This window comes from Salarias fasciatus, chromosome 3 (genome assembly GCF_902148845.1).
Source record: "Salarias fasciatus chromosome 3, fSalaFa1.1, whole genome shotgun sequence".
Lineage (NCBI taxonomy): Eukaryota > Metazoa > Chordata > Actinopteri > Blenniiformes > Blenniidae > Salarias > Salarias fasciatus.
This window is the reverse complement of record NC_043747.1, coordinates 4,389,195-4,404,755: the sequence shown is the minus strand read 5'-3', so window position 1 is coordinate 4,404,755 and position 15,561 is coordinate 4,389,195. Positions and strand designations below refer to the sequence as shown.

Here is a 15,561-nt window from a genome sequence, read left to right as displayed (position 1 = left end):
CGCCGTGGATGAGGAGAGCTGCAGAGCTGCTGTCTCGACACCCAGGCCTCTGTAAAGCCTGTTGCTGTTTCGCTAAACTCCTGTTTACCCGTGCATTAGCATTAGCATTAGCCTGCGCCTGCACCACACCTGGATGTGCTGATAAGACGTGTGACGGAGCTGGAGGGCGGAGAGCCGCATGGGTAAACAATACAACGCATGATCCATTCATTGACTGCAGCACGTGCACGTACGCACGTGCACGCTCGCACACAGGTGAACATGTGGCTGAATGAACGTGTGAAGCAGCTGAAAACGCTGAGTCACTCTCCTGTGGCCGTATCCATGGCAACCGAGGCGGAATAACATCCTGCACTGAGAATAATGGCTGTTAATGCTTAGAGGTGTGTGTGCGTGCGTGCGTGTGTGTGTGTGTGTGTGTGTGTGTGTGTGTGTGTGTGTGTGTGTGTGTGTCCGACTAACCGTCACAATCAAAGTGACGCAAATCTCCGCGTCAGTAATTAGCATAAAATTGGATCTTTGTTCTTGTCAGCAAACATGGCTGAACGCATTCTGCTCTTCAATTAACACACACACACACACACACACACACACACACACACACACACACACACAGAGAGAGTAAAAACAGTGGTTTTGCTTGTTGACTGTTACAAGTTTATTCGTCATGGCGGCTTAGCCAGGTGAATTATTCTTCTGATCACGCACGCACACACACGTGCACGCGCACGCGCACGCGCACACCTCCCACTTACATTCAGTTCCATTGCTCTGAGTGTGTGTGTGTGAGTGTGTGAAAATGAAGATATGAGGGACGGAGCCGGGGGGACAGACGATGGGAGGCTGAGAGGACGGAGAGAGGGATGAGAGGAGGGAGGAGGTAAAACTGTGGAATAAAGGGTGAAGCGAAGCGAGACGTGGAGGAAGAGAGAGAGAGAGGGAGAGAGAGAGAGAGAGAGAGATGAGCCCAGGGAGGAAGGAGGGAAGTGATTTAGAGAAAAGCAGCAGCAGGAAGACGGAGGCAGAGGATGAATTGTGGCTGGTGTCACTGTGAATTACTTCCAGAGGTCTAATCACTGCAGACAGTCAGGTCTCTGCAGAGCTCATCAACACACACTCCTTCACCGTGTGTGTGTGTGTGTGTGTGTGTGTGTATTGATCTGAGAACTGTATTTGTGTGATTGCATTTGTCCTCGATAGCTCAACACTGTGTGTTTCTTGTTTAATAAACTCCCTCTGAAAGGCTCATGGGGGAAACGTCGACGCCTCCTCTGTAAGCCCGCCGCAGTGGAGCAGTGGACGGTCGCTCTCACCTCACTGAGGGAGGGAACTTTGGGTTTGCATGTTCTCCCTCTGGGTCATTCCCCCTCCTGTGTGACTGTTAATCTGGAGCCATTATTCCCATTTTACACCAAGTAAAATTCACCAGGAGTCAAAAACATGTAATAGTTTAGAAAAGTGGAAGTTTGATGACGTCTTCTGCTGTGTTTTATTTTGTAGCCCTTCGAAGACTAATAGATGAATCTATTTAACTTGTTTTTTTTTTTTAATGATTTTTGCTTTTTAATCAGTTTTGGTGATTTAAAACATGAAAATTCCATAATCTTATTTCCATTTTAAAACTAGAGAACAGCTTTATGCTGTCAGGAGCTTCAGCCGCCTTCCTTCAACTTTTACTCCAATAAGGTTAAAGGTTAAAAGACAATAAAAACTATTGGATTATGATCTTACCGGCCCTCATGTTTTCAACTTTATTTAACCGCAGCTTTATTTTCTTCTTACTTGAGGGAAACTAAAACAATCAGTGCTTTAATTCAACTTGTATTATTCAGTAGCAGCTTATTTCACCGGCAAATTTGACACTAAAACAACTGAAAGACAGAATTAGGAGAGAACCGTTGCTCTTCTGCACGGATGCAGTGCTGTACAGCCAGTCCTCCTGCAGGGGGCAGCACTGTGCTGCAGAAATGACGGGAGTTGACGGGCTGCAGCAGTGTGTGTGACTCCTCCAGCCGAACGGCGAGACGGACATGAAGCTAATGGAGCGGCCGTGGAGTCGAGCCGGACGAGGCTGAGGAGGAGCTCAGAACCACAGCCGCTCCTCTTTTAATCAAGAAATGAACACGTTCAGGGTGAAAAACATTCTGACGGGGATGAACTCTGACCTCTCTGATGACCTTTCCAGATTCACAAAGTTTCAGGCAGGTCAGGGGTGAAAGCAGGGAGCTGATTGGTCGATTTCTGCTTCTTCACCAACAGTTTCATCAAATAACCTAGATTCATTTACTTTTCTTTATCCACACACACACACACACACACACACACACACACACACACCAGTAGCTGGTAGGTTAATAAACACACAGCGTTTCTTCAGAGGTGCGTGGAGGATACAGAGATGTATTTTTATCACACACACGCAACATTTGTGCAAGAATGACTGATGGGGAAGTTGTGTTTGTCCTTTCATTGACACTGTGTGTGTGTGTGTGTGTGTGTGTGTGTGTGGATATGTGTGCGTGTGTGTAGCGCAGTAGCAGCTTGTCTAAATCTGCGCGCTCCCTGCTGACACTCCAACGCACACAGAGGGGAATGAATTAGTAAGCGGCCTGAGAGGAAAATAACTTCCCCGCTAATGTGTGTGTGCGTGTGTGTGTGTCAGTGTGAAGTAGGTGTATTGTGAAACTTCTTCTCTGTGTCTGTGTGTGTGTGTGTGTGTGTGTGCTTGGAGACAGAGAAGTTTCCCTTGTTTGTTGGTGTTTTTGTGATGTGTGTGTGAGTGGGTGCAGAGAAAGTATCACTCTGATGTGTGTGTGTTTGTGTGTGTGTTTTGTTGACACCAGTAATAACTCATGCTCATAACCGCCCAGCTCACCTCTAACAAAGCAGGGGTTGCGGGTTTGATTCCCCCAGCGTGGCGTGCCCGCCTCGGTGGAGGTGGCAGTCACACCTGCAGCTCTGTAGAGCATCTTCCTCCCACTCCCTCAGATAACAACCCAGCAGTGTCTGCATATCATCCACTGCTTTTCTTCCAGTCTTCTCTCTTTCCTGCGGAGCTCTGAGGTGATTAGATTCTCTTTTCTCTCTCTCCCCCCTAAATCTGCCCAGTGATGCCCAGAGGCTTGTGTCTCTCCTCCGTCCAATCCCCCTCTCCTCCTCTCTCCTCCTTCCTTTTCATGTCACCGTAGTTACATAAGGGAGGAAGGGAGGAGAGTGACATCTCCTCTGAGGAGCCCTGAGTGTGTGCTCTGTCTGTATAAATATATATATGTATGTATGTGTGTGTGTGTGTGTGTGTGTGTGTGTCGCTGCTGCTCAACTTTTAATCATGAATTAATTGTTGACCTGAGAGGAGAGGAGCTTTCCCCGAAGACCCTTCCGTTTCTTGGAAACGGGACTAAAAAAAGCCTGCTGGGGGTCAGAAAATTCCTCCGATGCTGTTTGAAGGAGCCGAACCGGAGAAACCGTTCCGTCTGTTTTCATGGCAACGGCCATCAGGGCGAGATCTGTGACGAGACCTGCAGGACAGCGCGATCACTCCGATCCGGCCGGACACGGGGTGTTTACACATCCTGACCAAACCAAACATTGTTATTCGATGAACGTGAAAACCCCGACTGCCAAAAGTAGATGCTATGTTAGCATATGTAGCAATAAGAAGAACAAGCAGGGCTGATTTAAAGACGTCAAGTTTATTAGAAGCTAGCCAGAGAAACGAGGCTGATAAATTAGCCTTATTTGCATTTTCTAAATCAAATAAAGCTTTTTTTGTGATATCTCTTGAGTTGTATTACAACATTCTCGTCAAAATGTCAACATAAATCATAACCTAGCTGGGTTTAACCCACGTTAGCTAGCTGTTAGCGAACTCTGTTTTATATTCATCTAATTAGCACACGGCCACTAAGTCTCTTTAAGTGAGTTTTTTAGTAGTTGTTCGTGTTGGATGAGTAAAAATATATAGAAATAGTTTCTAAAGACCAAACAGGAAATAGAAAGTTTGCTAGCTAAGTGTCTCGCTAGCTCAGAAGCTCAGTTAGATGAGTCGTTCCTCCTGTGTTTGGTCTCTGGAGTTATTTTAACCCTTCCTGGTCCACCCTCCGCCTGCCTCAGGAGGAGGACGAAGTTTGAGTCTCGCCTGTTAATTTCAGTTCAGATGAGCTGCGTTTCTGTCCTTGTAGCTTTCACTTTGTTGTGACTGTTTCCCTTCCTCTCCGCCTCGTCACGCCGCAGCGGCACCGGGCCGCTTTCGGCTGTGAATCTAAATCCTGCGAGTCCTCCGGTCTGTGAAAAACCTCGCTGTACAGACGATGACTCCTCCCTGCGCCGGCGTGCGGAGAGGAATCCGGAGCGCTCAGTCACGGCCGCGTCTCGCTGGGACGCCGCCTCCTCAGGTAGTTAGCGCTCCGTCTCTCCAGACTGTGTTTACTGTCGTCGAGCCACATTATCAGCGACTCCTGAGGCCTGTGGGACTCCGACTGTGCCCAACTTCCCAGAGCGACGAATCCAGACGGCCACGTTTATCACAATATTCTGAATACGAACAATCTTAAAATACCGCATTCGCCATGCAACAGATATTCCGCTCCCCTGAAGGAAGAAGTAAAATAACTGAAGTTATGCAATACTGCTGAGGCTTCATTAAAAATTCAAGACCGCCGCTTTAACGGCGTTTGACACTGGTCAGCCAGACTCAGCGGCACTGAACAAACATCTGGAATCTAATGAAAATGCGACTTGCAACAAATGTTTGAATTCGATGAAAAAGGAATTAAAATGTCACTGTTTAAAAACAAAAAAGAGGGCTACATTTTGCCGATGTTGAGAGATGAAGCTGCTCACCTGTTTGCACTTCGGTGTTTCAGATCAAGTGGTGTCCTTGTTAACTGGTGACCTGCTTCCTTTATCGTAGCAGGGGTCAAACTCTGTCAGCTGTCCTGACGAACACCGTTTAACCGCATTCACAATAAAGTTTCAAAGTGTTTGCTTCTTTTGTGAGTCTCTGACGCTAAGTCGGTCACCAGTTAACAGGGGAACCACTTAATCCGAAACCCCGTTAAGGAACCTGACAGTGAGGCTAGCGGGCGCTGAGGTCGTCCAACAGCCGAGCTAAGGGTTAGCTAATCTTTTCTTTTTTCCATTTTCTATCCTCAGCATGTATTTTTTTCAAACGTACCACCTCTGTATGTCTTTAATACCGATGTTACTTCTTCAGTAAGGCAGTTAGCTTCAGTGCTACATCACTGACGTACCTGCTGCAGTCTCATTATGCTCTTATTATCTGCGCCTCCCTCTAAAACACTGCAATGCCCGGGAAATAAACTAGAAAAAGCAGTTGCTCTCATGTGTTAGGAGTAAAATCCGAATTTTCTCAGGTCATACAAAACACTGGAATTCCCTTCATTTACGGTGTTTTAAGGAACCAGAGCCGTTTGAAAGAGGTGAATGAACTGTGCAGGAAATAGCCCAAACCATGTGCAGCACGGACTGAAGCGAACACATTCTGCTGTCTGCAAAACGGAGCCCCCTAATGGGATATTTAGCTCGCAGCAGCAGCCAGCACACAATGCACACACAGCCAGCGAACTCGGATTAACTCCACGCAGAAACAATGCAGACGGGAGCCCATTAGCCTCCGCTCAAAGCAAATGTATCTCGGGCCACAAAGCAGAAGAAGAAACCGCCGTCACATGGGCTCCATGGTGGGAGTACGTGTCTGTTCTGCACTTCGTCATAAATCATGCATGCTGGCCTTTGTTCTGGTTTCTGAGGCCGACGCTAACCGACGCACGCCCCTGTATCATAAGCCGCCGCTCTGTCTCTCTCTGGTGGCAGCCGATTGTGCTAAAGCGGCTCAGCAAGATGAAGCCGGTAGCTGGGAGGTGAAATCCTGACTCCGTTACGGTACTGTGAGGGGAGGCATCGGCTTCAGAGCAAACAAGACGCAACGGCGCCGCCGGAGAAACGCCGTCTGCTTCGTCTGCCTGCTGGGAATCCAGCGACGCTTTCAAAAAGTCAACAGTCTCCTCGGAAAGATCACCCACACGGGTTGAAACTTACGGATTTTGGTCTGTTGGACCAATCAGTAACATTCTCTGAAGCCGTGTCCGTAAAGTCTTCGGGTTATTTTACAGAATCAAAAGCCAAATATTGTCTGGTAACCCGAAGACGTTGAGACGGTGAAACTGTGATTTCCTCAAGCAGACATGGACACCTGCTGGCACATCAGGCCTCCGACTGTCGCCTGTCAACCTGCTGGATAGTTCACAGAAATGGAGGAAGGCTAATTAAGGTCAATTCCGGGTGTATAGTAAAAAGAATTAGTGTTTTAGTCTTTTGAAGGTGGAAATGATCAAATGGTTCCATCTGTATTTGATAAGGTTAATGCACTTCCAATCAGCTAAATTACTGGCTCCAGTTCTCACCCATCACAAACTATCCCGTACTCACACACCTGTTGGTGTTCATATTTACCCCCAGACTTCTTGTGTGTGTGTGTGTGTGTGTGCGTGTGTGTGTTTTGTAACTGTCTTTATTGACTTTTATTTGTTATAAAAGAAAACACTGACGGGAAATGAAAAGGGGATAAGGAAAAAGCATCTGGGGAGAAAGTGAAATGGACATAGTTTTTAACAGCCTAATCCACCTCTATATCAGGAAACACAATAATGGCATCAGCCAGAGAGAGAAGTAGGTGCTGTGTTTCCTTGAGTTTGGCAATGGAAGCTTTTAACAGAAATCAAAGTCTAACAAGAAATGATTTGGTAAGAAAAGTGGAAGCTTGTTGGACAAGGTTTGTACCTTTGTGCAAATGTGGGGAGGATGGTTAGACTGACTGGTCCTCCTAGAGACAGCGGCAGTAAAGACCAGTGATCAGTATATTTTCTAACCCATTCGAAAAAAATAAGTTTAGTTTCAGCATGTCAGGTAACGATGGAGAGATAAAAACCCTGAGATATCGAAAACCAGTGTCTGCGTATTTAAAAGGTGTGATTGAGTGAAGAGGCAACGACTGGCTTTTTTGGCAGCAAAGCTTGTAGCCAGAAAATGTGTCCAATATGTCCAAAAGCTCCAGGAGCGAATTAGGAGGATCAGAGAGATATAGAAGAGAATCGTCTGCATAAGGAGATGCTTTATGGGTAGCTCTTTGTCTCGTGATGCCTTTCAGTGTTTCCTCTGAGCGCAACCATATAGCAAGATGGCTGATAAAAGAGGTGAGAGAAGGCTCTGAGAGAGGGCGTGTCTGCTGGAGTCCAACAATTCTTCAAATTTGAGCGACTTTGTTCACATCAACAGTAAAACATTGGTGCAGCCTCTCTGAAAATACCTGGGATCTCAGACAGAGCAGCTTGGTGAGCGGCACCGGTTCTTCGGGGGTTTTGTCTGGAGACATGGTCTGGGTTTCCTGTAGTGAGATTTGACATTTCTGTAGCAAGAAAAAGATCACCGTGACTTTATTTTTGTGAGCTCAGTTCTCTGAATCATTGACATTTACTGCTGGAATACATAAAAACCAATAATTATATTCACATGATTATAGAAACTTACGAGTGTTCTTCAAAGTACTGCTGTCATTTTTTTTCATTTCAAACTGTTCAACCATTCTTTCCCCTTCTTTTTATCTTGTATGATTTCTTTATACTAAAAGCATGCTCTCTCTCAGTGGGTTTGTGAATCGATGCAACAGACAGTCGTGAACCTGTTTGTTTCTTCAAGCCTCAGATTTTGCATCAGCATAATCAGACCTTACAAATCAGAGGCAGATGAGTTTAACCTTTCATTATGAAAGTGACTAAATTCAGTAAATTCCTCCCTAAATTTTGATTATAAATTGATAAACAATGAAAGAGTGTGTGATTAGAGATTCATGCAGATAAACACTGAGCTCGGGGAAGCAGGGCGTCCAAACCACCCAGATTTCAAGAAGTCGTTGACCTTCATTTTCCTGAATTCTCCTTCTCTTACTGTTTGGACGGTATGTTGAGTTTGAGTAGCGCCCCCTGGTGGAGGGAATGTTGAATCCTCATTCCAACGCATTGAGCGCTTTAACGGGTGAAGGCAGTGACGGCGACACCATTTGAAGCCCGTATATGTTTTCATGCGCCTGTAGAAGCTGAACTGAGCCTTGATGGCAGCACGTTGACATCCCTGATGACTCTATTTTGGGCTCCATCTTTAAAAACTCGTCGAGGTGTTTGGTGTGTGTTCAGCAGTTTGTAAGAACTCCGTCTGATTGCTGCTTCGCCTCCTCCCGGCTGATTGGTTTTGATTGTGTGTGTGCCGAAGGCGACGAGGACCGATGTTTCCCGGTCTCCCTCCTTTCCCGCCTTGCACTTCCTCATTTCCCTCGTGCCTCAATCCCCCTTTTGCCTGTTTTATTTCCCTTCTCCTCCGTCTCACACCTCCCTGCCCTAATCCCTCCTTCACCCCCTCTTCTCTGCCTCCCTCGCCGTCCCTCCATCCATCCCCTCCTAATTAAGCGCTGCTCTGTTTCCCCACCAAATCTGCTCTCCACCCCTCTCGCGTCGTTTTTCCTCCCTAATCCCTGCTTCACTCTCCCCTCCTCTCTCTCCCTCCCTCCCTCCCTCCCTCTCTCCTTCCCTCCTCGGTCCTTGTTCTCCCTGACAACACACTGCGTTATGTAATCTCCGTCTCCGGGCATTAGCTATGCAAATTCATACATTATATTTACGTGTGTGTTTTTCTTTTTTTTTTGCCCTCTCCTCTTCCTCCCTCTTCCTCCCTCATTAACCGTCCTCTCTTCCCTCCTCGTCGCTCTCTTTTGTACCCTTTTATCCTTCATCTTCATCTCCTCTCTCCCCCCCCTTTTTTCCCACCTCCATCCACCTCTCCCACCTTTCTCTGCTCAATAATCTTTCCCTCCCTTTTTTCACTTCCTCTCGCCTCTCTCACTCCCTCCATCCATCACTTCCTCTCACCGTGCTCCCTCATCCCTCCCTCCTCCTCTTCCTCCTCCTCCTCCTCCTCCTCCTCCTCCTCCTCCAGCCACCAGCGGTCTAGAGGCGGAGAGCGGCAGGCGCGGCGGCAGCAGCAGTAGCCACGGCGATGGCAGCCACAGCGGCGGCGGCATCGGCGGAGGAAGCGGCGGCGGCGGCGGCGGCGGCGCGGCCCACTTCAGGTCTCCATGGCAACAGAGCGTGAACGTGTTCGGCTCGTGGAGCAGGCCGGAGTGTGTCGAGGAGCTGCACCAGCAGGCGCAGCTCAACCTCCAGAGCCTGCTGCAAGGTAAGGAGGGATGGAGCGGAGCGCCGGCGCCGAGGGTGTGTATACCACAGAGTGTGTGTGGGTGTGTGTGTGTGTGTGTGTGTGTGGGGGTACGGTGCAGCGGAGAGTGTTTACATGCGTGTGTGGAGTCGCACCGTGCTGAGATGGGTGTGTGTCGCCCACCTTAAACGTGTGTGTGTGCGTGAAGATGGACTGTGCTGAAGGCTGAGGGTGTGTGTGTGTGTGTGTGTGTGTGTGTGTGTGTGTGTGTGTGTGTGTGTGTGTGTGTGTGTGTGTGTGTGTTAGCTCACAGGAGCACTGCTGTTGACGTGTGGTGGATTCACCTTGCAGGGTTGTTTTTCTGAGGTGCTGCTCGGGGTTTGGTGTACGCGTATGTTTGTATAGGTGTGTGTGTGTGTGTGTGTGTGTGTGTGTGTGTGTGTGTGTGTGTGTGTGTGTGTGTGTGTGTGTGTGTGTGTGTGTGTGTGTGTGTGTGTGTGTTTCCTGCAGTGTATAAAAATGGATGTTGACGTTTCAGGTGAAAACTCTGCCATGTTTTCGCCCGTGATGCTGTAGTTTTCTGAAACGAATCTCGTCTGTTGAAGACGCCGCGCCGTCTCTGCTGTTCAACCTTGGTGCGCCTGTGTGTCCGAGTGTGTGTGTGTGTGTGCGCGTGTGTGTGTATTGAAATGAGCTCTCAAGGGAACCAGGGTTTGCATTTGTTTTCAGGTCTCTCTCTCTCTCTGTGTGACTCATGCTGTCTCGCCCTTTGCCCGTCCCTCCATTAGAGCGGTCTGTGTTGGCTGAACGGCTGCGTTTCGACCTCCAACACCTCAGGAACGGACCCGATCCCTTCAGATATCCCCGTGTTTTTTAAATGATCGGTGTCGGCTTGCATGTGAGGGTGTGTTCGGATGGCTCTCCTGAAGAATCAACACCAAGAGTAGCCGGACGCAGGACGTGGCGAGCGGCGGCGGCGCCGTCTCTGAGGGATTTCAGCCGCCGTTCTCAATCCGTCTTCTTGAAGTTTTCTGATCCCTCCGTGTTTTCTCAGCTGGTAAAAATACCACCATAATAATCCCATGAGCGCTCCTCGCCCGGCGCGCCCGGCTCTGACGGCTCCGGCACAGAAAGTGACAGAACGATGCCGGAAGTGGCCTGGTGTTTACGTCTGAGGGCTTCGCGGCGGAGCTGTCAGGATGAGCGCTGAGCACGGACGTTGAGATCTTCCTTCATCATTTAAAGTGTTGTTCCTTAAATCTTCCCACAATCCTTTGCTGTTCATGGTAAAATATTGCTGTGTACACTGCCAAGGCTTTCATGGTTTTTCCCCCATGATCCTTTGCTGTTTGCAGCCCTCCGTGGAGCCTGTGTTAGCAGGTAAAGCTAATTCACGCAGCGCCGTCCTGCTTCAGCTTCTGTTGCGACGCGGCGACTCCGGATTGATGACGACAGGTCCCGCAAGCGGCCGATCAGTCGTCTTTTATCCCGGTTCCAGTCCTGAACGCCGGCCGCTCATGGAATAGTTCCGGGGACGGAGCGGCGGCTTGGAGGCTCCAGCAGGATCAGGAGAGAATTTTCTTGAGGAGAAACAACAAGCATCACTTGTTGATCGAGACCAAGGTTTTACTGGAAGAATCGAGGGAGGTTAATGATGACGCGCTCTTCGTCTCTTCCCCCCCACGGCCATGCCTTTGTACCGGCTGCGTGTGTGTGTGTGTGTGTGCGTGTGTGTGTCTCAGACGGGCTGGCATCTCGTGTTTGATGAGAGTAAGATGGATGAAGGTAGCGGTGGGTGGACGGCGGCAGCAGCCATTCATCTTTCCCTTTTCCTCTGCTCATTTGTGTCGCTGTGTGTTTGTGTTCATTGCAGCCTCCGTGTGTGTGTGTGTGTGTGTGTGTGTGTGTTTCAGCAGTGTCCAGCTCTGTGTGTCCATCTGTTTGGGTGTGTGTTATATAACGGCGGAGCAGCCAGCTGCACCGGCTCCCAGACCCTCCCTTCGCCGTCAGGCTGGGTGAAATATTCATCCTCGCCGCCGCTCCCCGACGCCCGGCCCTCCATATTCATGAAGCGTCAGACCGGATCCGCCGCCGTCCCTGCCCAGACCCGGCTCCCCGCGGCCGCCACATTCATGACAGATTCATCCCACTGTTGCTGCAGAGGGTTTTTTTTTTTTTTTTTCCCAAGATGTTTTCAACAGATCTGAAGAATCATCAACTGTTGATGTTTGCGGGCCGCGGCTGCAGCTTCATTTGACTCCTGTTGACTCGCTTTACCAACTCGCAGCTCTTCCACGCCGCCGATGCAAACCGATCCCCGAAGCGTTGTGCGGAGTGAGTCACGGCGATCCCGTCGCTGAAGCCTGTCAAAACATTCCGGAGGAAACCGTCGCGTGTCGCCGTTTGACGCCCCGCTCTCTGAAACAGCAGAAGAGAGAAAAGTTCACGTTCTCTGCAACGCTACCAAAGACTCGCGTTTCCAGTAAGATCAACGTGCGAGAAGGAGATCTGAACAAGTTTTTGGTTGCTGTGTTAAAATATTCATATGCTGCTGCTGCTTGGCAGTAATTTATTATATATTTAAGCTCCTGTATTACACTCCACTGGAGGCAGATCCTCTGTCTGATAATAAGACGACTCTAACGAAGGCTTTGATTCTCTGCTGCTTTCTGACAGGAAGCCTTGTCTTGATGGCGTCTCTTCCCAGCATGCAGCGGTGCTTCGTCGTGCCCTGGTCTGACCCGCTGATGGAATTGTTAGGTTTTCCAGTCTCATGTTCACCAGTGAAGTGGCCTTTCTGCGGAGGCCTTGACTGCTTCTTTGCGTCGTATTTCCCGCCGGAGCTGACTTGCTGTGGCCGTCACTTGCCGTCAAAATTAGAAGCACGAGATAAGAATCGGTGAATTAATCAGGATTCACATTCTGCTTCTTCTGGGACTTTGAGGATCCAGTTCATCCACTTCTGGGTAGCTTTTCAGTCACTTCAAGACGTTTACTTAGAGCCATATGAAATCCGTGTTAACGGAATCGCGGACGGAATCGCGGAAATGACCAATAAAAACGGAATTGGAATAAAACGCGGAATATTGCGGAATTTGTCCTAATCTGGTCTGAAATTCAGTTTTCGGGAGAAAATGGAACCTTATAGTGCAAAGCAAACATGCCGGGGGGACCGCCCGAGCTGCTGCAACGTGTACGTCACTTCCACAGCGCTGCTAACATGCTAAAGGTGCGTTCACAACGCCAAATGCTTTCCGCGATTTTGCGTTGCGTACAATTGAAAACAAACGTGAACGAGCGTTCCAGCCGCGACGAGACGCAACGCAACAACACGATGTCCAAGCGAGCTGCTCCCTCCCCTCTCACACATTCAAAAAAGTTATGAAACTTCACGCTAAGCGCTAAATACAGAGCAGAACAATACACGGACTTTCATGCCTCAGGGGAAAAGCTTTTTTGTAAATACTGTTAACGTACCATGGACTGGACTCGCAAAGACGCATGCGACTAATTGAAAAGTATTTCTTTGTTGCAGGACTTTAAACATTAAATGGACTGTTATATTCTATTAAATTGTGGATATTTATTCATTTCCACTTACCAGACACCTTTTTTTATGGTAAAAATGAGCATAAAAAACAAAATACCAAATTCAGAAATATTAAAACGGAAAAAAACGGAATTTGGGAAAAAATAAAACGGAATTGGGGAAAAAATAAAACGGATTTCATATACCTCTACGTTTACTGTTAAAAACAAAAAAACCAGAAGAAACACATTCTGAATGTGCGCTCTCTCTCCTGTTCTCACCATCATGGCCTTTAGAAGTTAAAACACTCGTTGGTTCGGCAGCTATTTATGACGAAACGTTCACGCTCCGGCTTTGACATTTAGAGAATTCATTGAGAACTACTGAGACTTCGTGATGAAGAACTGAAAGTATTTATTTTGACAGTTTGAAACGCTTGAATCAGATCAGCCTTATCTGTGTTGTCGTGTTTGTTTTCCCAGACTTGACCAGCCGATGTTTGAGCCGCTGAATTTCCCTTTCATCCGGTCAGACGGTAACAGATGAAGGAAGGGAGGTTCCTGCTTTTCGCCTCCTGCTCGTAGTTTCTGCTCTTTGGCGTCGAGTGAAAGTATTTAACGGCTCAATCGAAGCCGCCGCCGCTCCACTCTGCATGTTAATGCTTCAGTTGGAGGAAACTGGAATAAAGAAAGGTTTTTTTTTTTTTTTTTTTTCATTTGTAAACAGCCGACTGTGTTGACATCCAGTTTCTGTTGTACTCTCAAGATTTATTTGTTTCACTTCGGGATTTGACGATTGTGGAAAAACATGAGGAGCCGTAAATGCTCTCCTTCACGCTCCAGCCGGAGTATTCTAACTTATTCCCTCAGATTGGAGCTGCCGCCGGTCACACCGCTGTCAGAGAGTGTGTGTGTGTGTGTGTGTGTGTGTGTGTGTGTGTGTGTGTGTGTGTGTGTGTGTGTGTGTGTGTGTGTGTGTGTGTGTGTGTGTGTGTGTGTGTGTGTGTGGAGACAGGATTTCAGTCTGCTCACGTATTCCCAGACACACGCCTCAACGTTTGTTTGAAACCTTTTACCTGTTTATGGGTAGAATAAAAGTCTGGCTTGGACTTTGTGGCCTTTCTCTGTGGTTTGCATGTTCTTCCTATGCATGAGTAGGATGTTTCCATGTAAATATGCAGTCTAAAAAGGCTCATCAGGCTTCTTGCTGCCAAAAACTCCTAACTGACACTTGGTCTTGAGAACCTTAAAGAGTCTTAATCTCCTCTTCAGTCTCGACATGAAGTTGGAAGCAGGTTGTCCCACGAGACGCAGCGCCATAAAACAATGTTTGCCTTCAAGTTCCTGATGTAGGTCAAAGAAATCCCGAGCGCCGAGAGTCTGCGAGGAACTCCAGGCGCTTTACATCGTAACATTTGCTTTAAATATTCCCCCTTTCTGCTCGTCAGCACACCTCTTATCTCGGCTACAGTATCTTATCACGGTTGGCAACACTCGGCTCCGGATAAGAAGGGGAGAGGCGCTGAAAGCGTCCGGGCCGGAGGAGGAGGAGGAGGCCCGAGTCGCTGCAGACAACCGAAATGTCACGGCGGCGCTGTAATTGCGCCGCGGAGCGACTCCGGTCAATGCCGGCCGCGATCCGGACGGGCTGATAAGGCTCCGCCGCCGTCGATACACATTACCGAACAGGCGGGGCATTGATTAGCCGGGGGAACGCTGATACGGGGGGGAAACGGCGCCGCTTCCATTTTAAATCGAATCTCTGCCCAAACCGTAGCTTATCTCTCCCTCTATTGGTGTTGACGGAGCTGAGAGTGATTCTTATTAAAGATTTAAGCAGCTTGGTCGTCCACTCTTCTGTTTGTACCCGCGCCGCCCAAACCGTCTACAGTTCAGCGAGCGCTCCATTGGAAGAGCTTTAGAGCCTGGGTGTAGCGTCGGTAATGGAGCTGGCAGCTGAGCGCAGCGCCGGGACCAGTCCTTGTTGTCTCGCTGACGGTGAATGGAGTCCTTCCTGGAGGATTTATGGATCGCCTCAACTTTTATTACCGGCTGACCTTTATAATCCAGAGGTGTGTTTGTTACCGGGCCGCAGAGCGGTGCCTCTTCCTGGGTAATAGAGTCGAGCTGACGGTGCTGTGAACGGGGTGGCGGGGGGGGGGGCCGGCCCGCCCGTCCCCGTTTGCTCGTTGAAGTGTTTAGAGTCTGTAGAGGCCCGGAAGAGGGTCGGAGCGTCCTTCAGCGTGAAGCAGATCTTCAGACTGGAGCACATTCGACTGTTTCTAGCTTGAGTTAGCGTCCAGGTTGCTGGACTCAGCTGCGTCTCCCAGGCGCTCGCTCATTCAGATCTAATCCAGAGAAATCTTCCCCCCCACACACACACACTCACCGTGTCTCCAGCTGAGGACGGTGCAGCCAGGCAAACTGGATGGAGGAGAAAAAAATGGAGATTTTCTGTTAAAAGAGAACAGGTTGACAGAATGAAGCTTCCGTCTGAACCGAATCGTCTGCTTTGAGCGAGAACTGGAGAATCTGATAGCTTAAGCTGGTCTGAAGAGCTTCTGAACGGAGGAACAACACGCCCACCGACGGTTTTCACAGGAGATGGACGCTGCTTTAACCACAGATATCCACACTCTTAACAAGGAGGCCTTGATTTGTTTTGATTTCGCGGCCGTAGAGCTGTCAAAACAGGCGCGACGAGTGGGCGCTCCGGGCTGCTTTTTCGGGATAACTGCAGCTTTAGATCTCCTGCAGTTGTGTGTTTTTGTCGTCTTTTATTGCCGGTGTGTGCACACAGGTGCGTCT

At 48.7% G+C, this 15,561-nt stretch overlaps 1 protein-coding gene across 2 annotated transcripts in view; it reads left to right on the top strand.

The window, feature by feature from the left end:
- nhsl2 (NHS-like 2) overlaps positions 1-15,561 on the top strand; it is a 77,016-nt gene that overhangs the window by 42,817 nt on the left and 18,638 nt on the right. For both annotated transcript variants that reach the window (XM_030088522.1, XM_030088523.1), the window contains exon 2: positions 9,007-9,246. In XM_030088522.1, the coding sequence (XP_029944382.1) occupies positions 9,007-9,246 (240 nt within the window). The remainder of the gene's footprint in view (positions 1-9,006; positions 9,247-15,561) is intronic.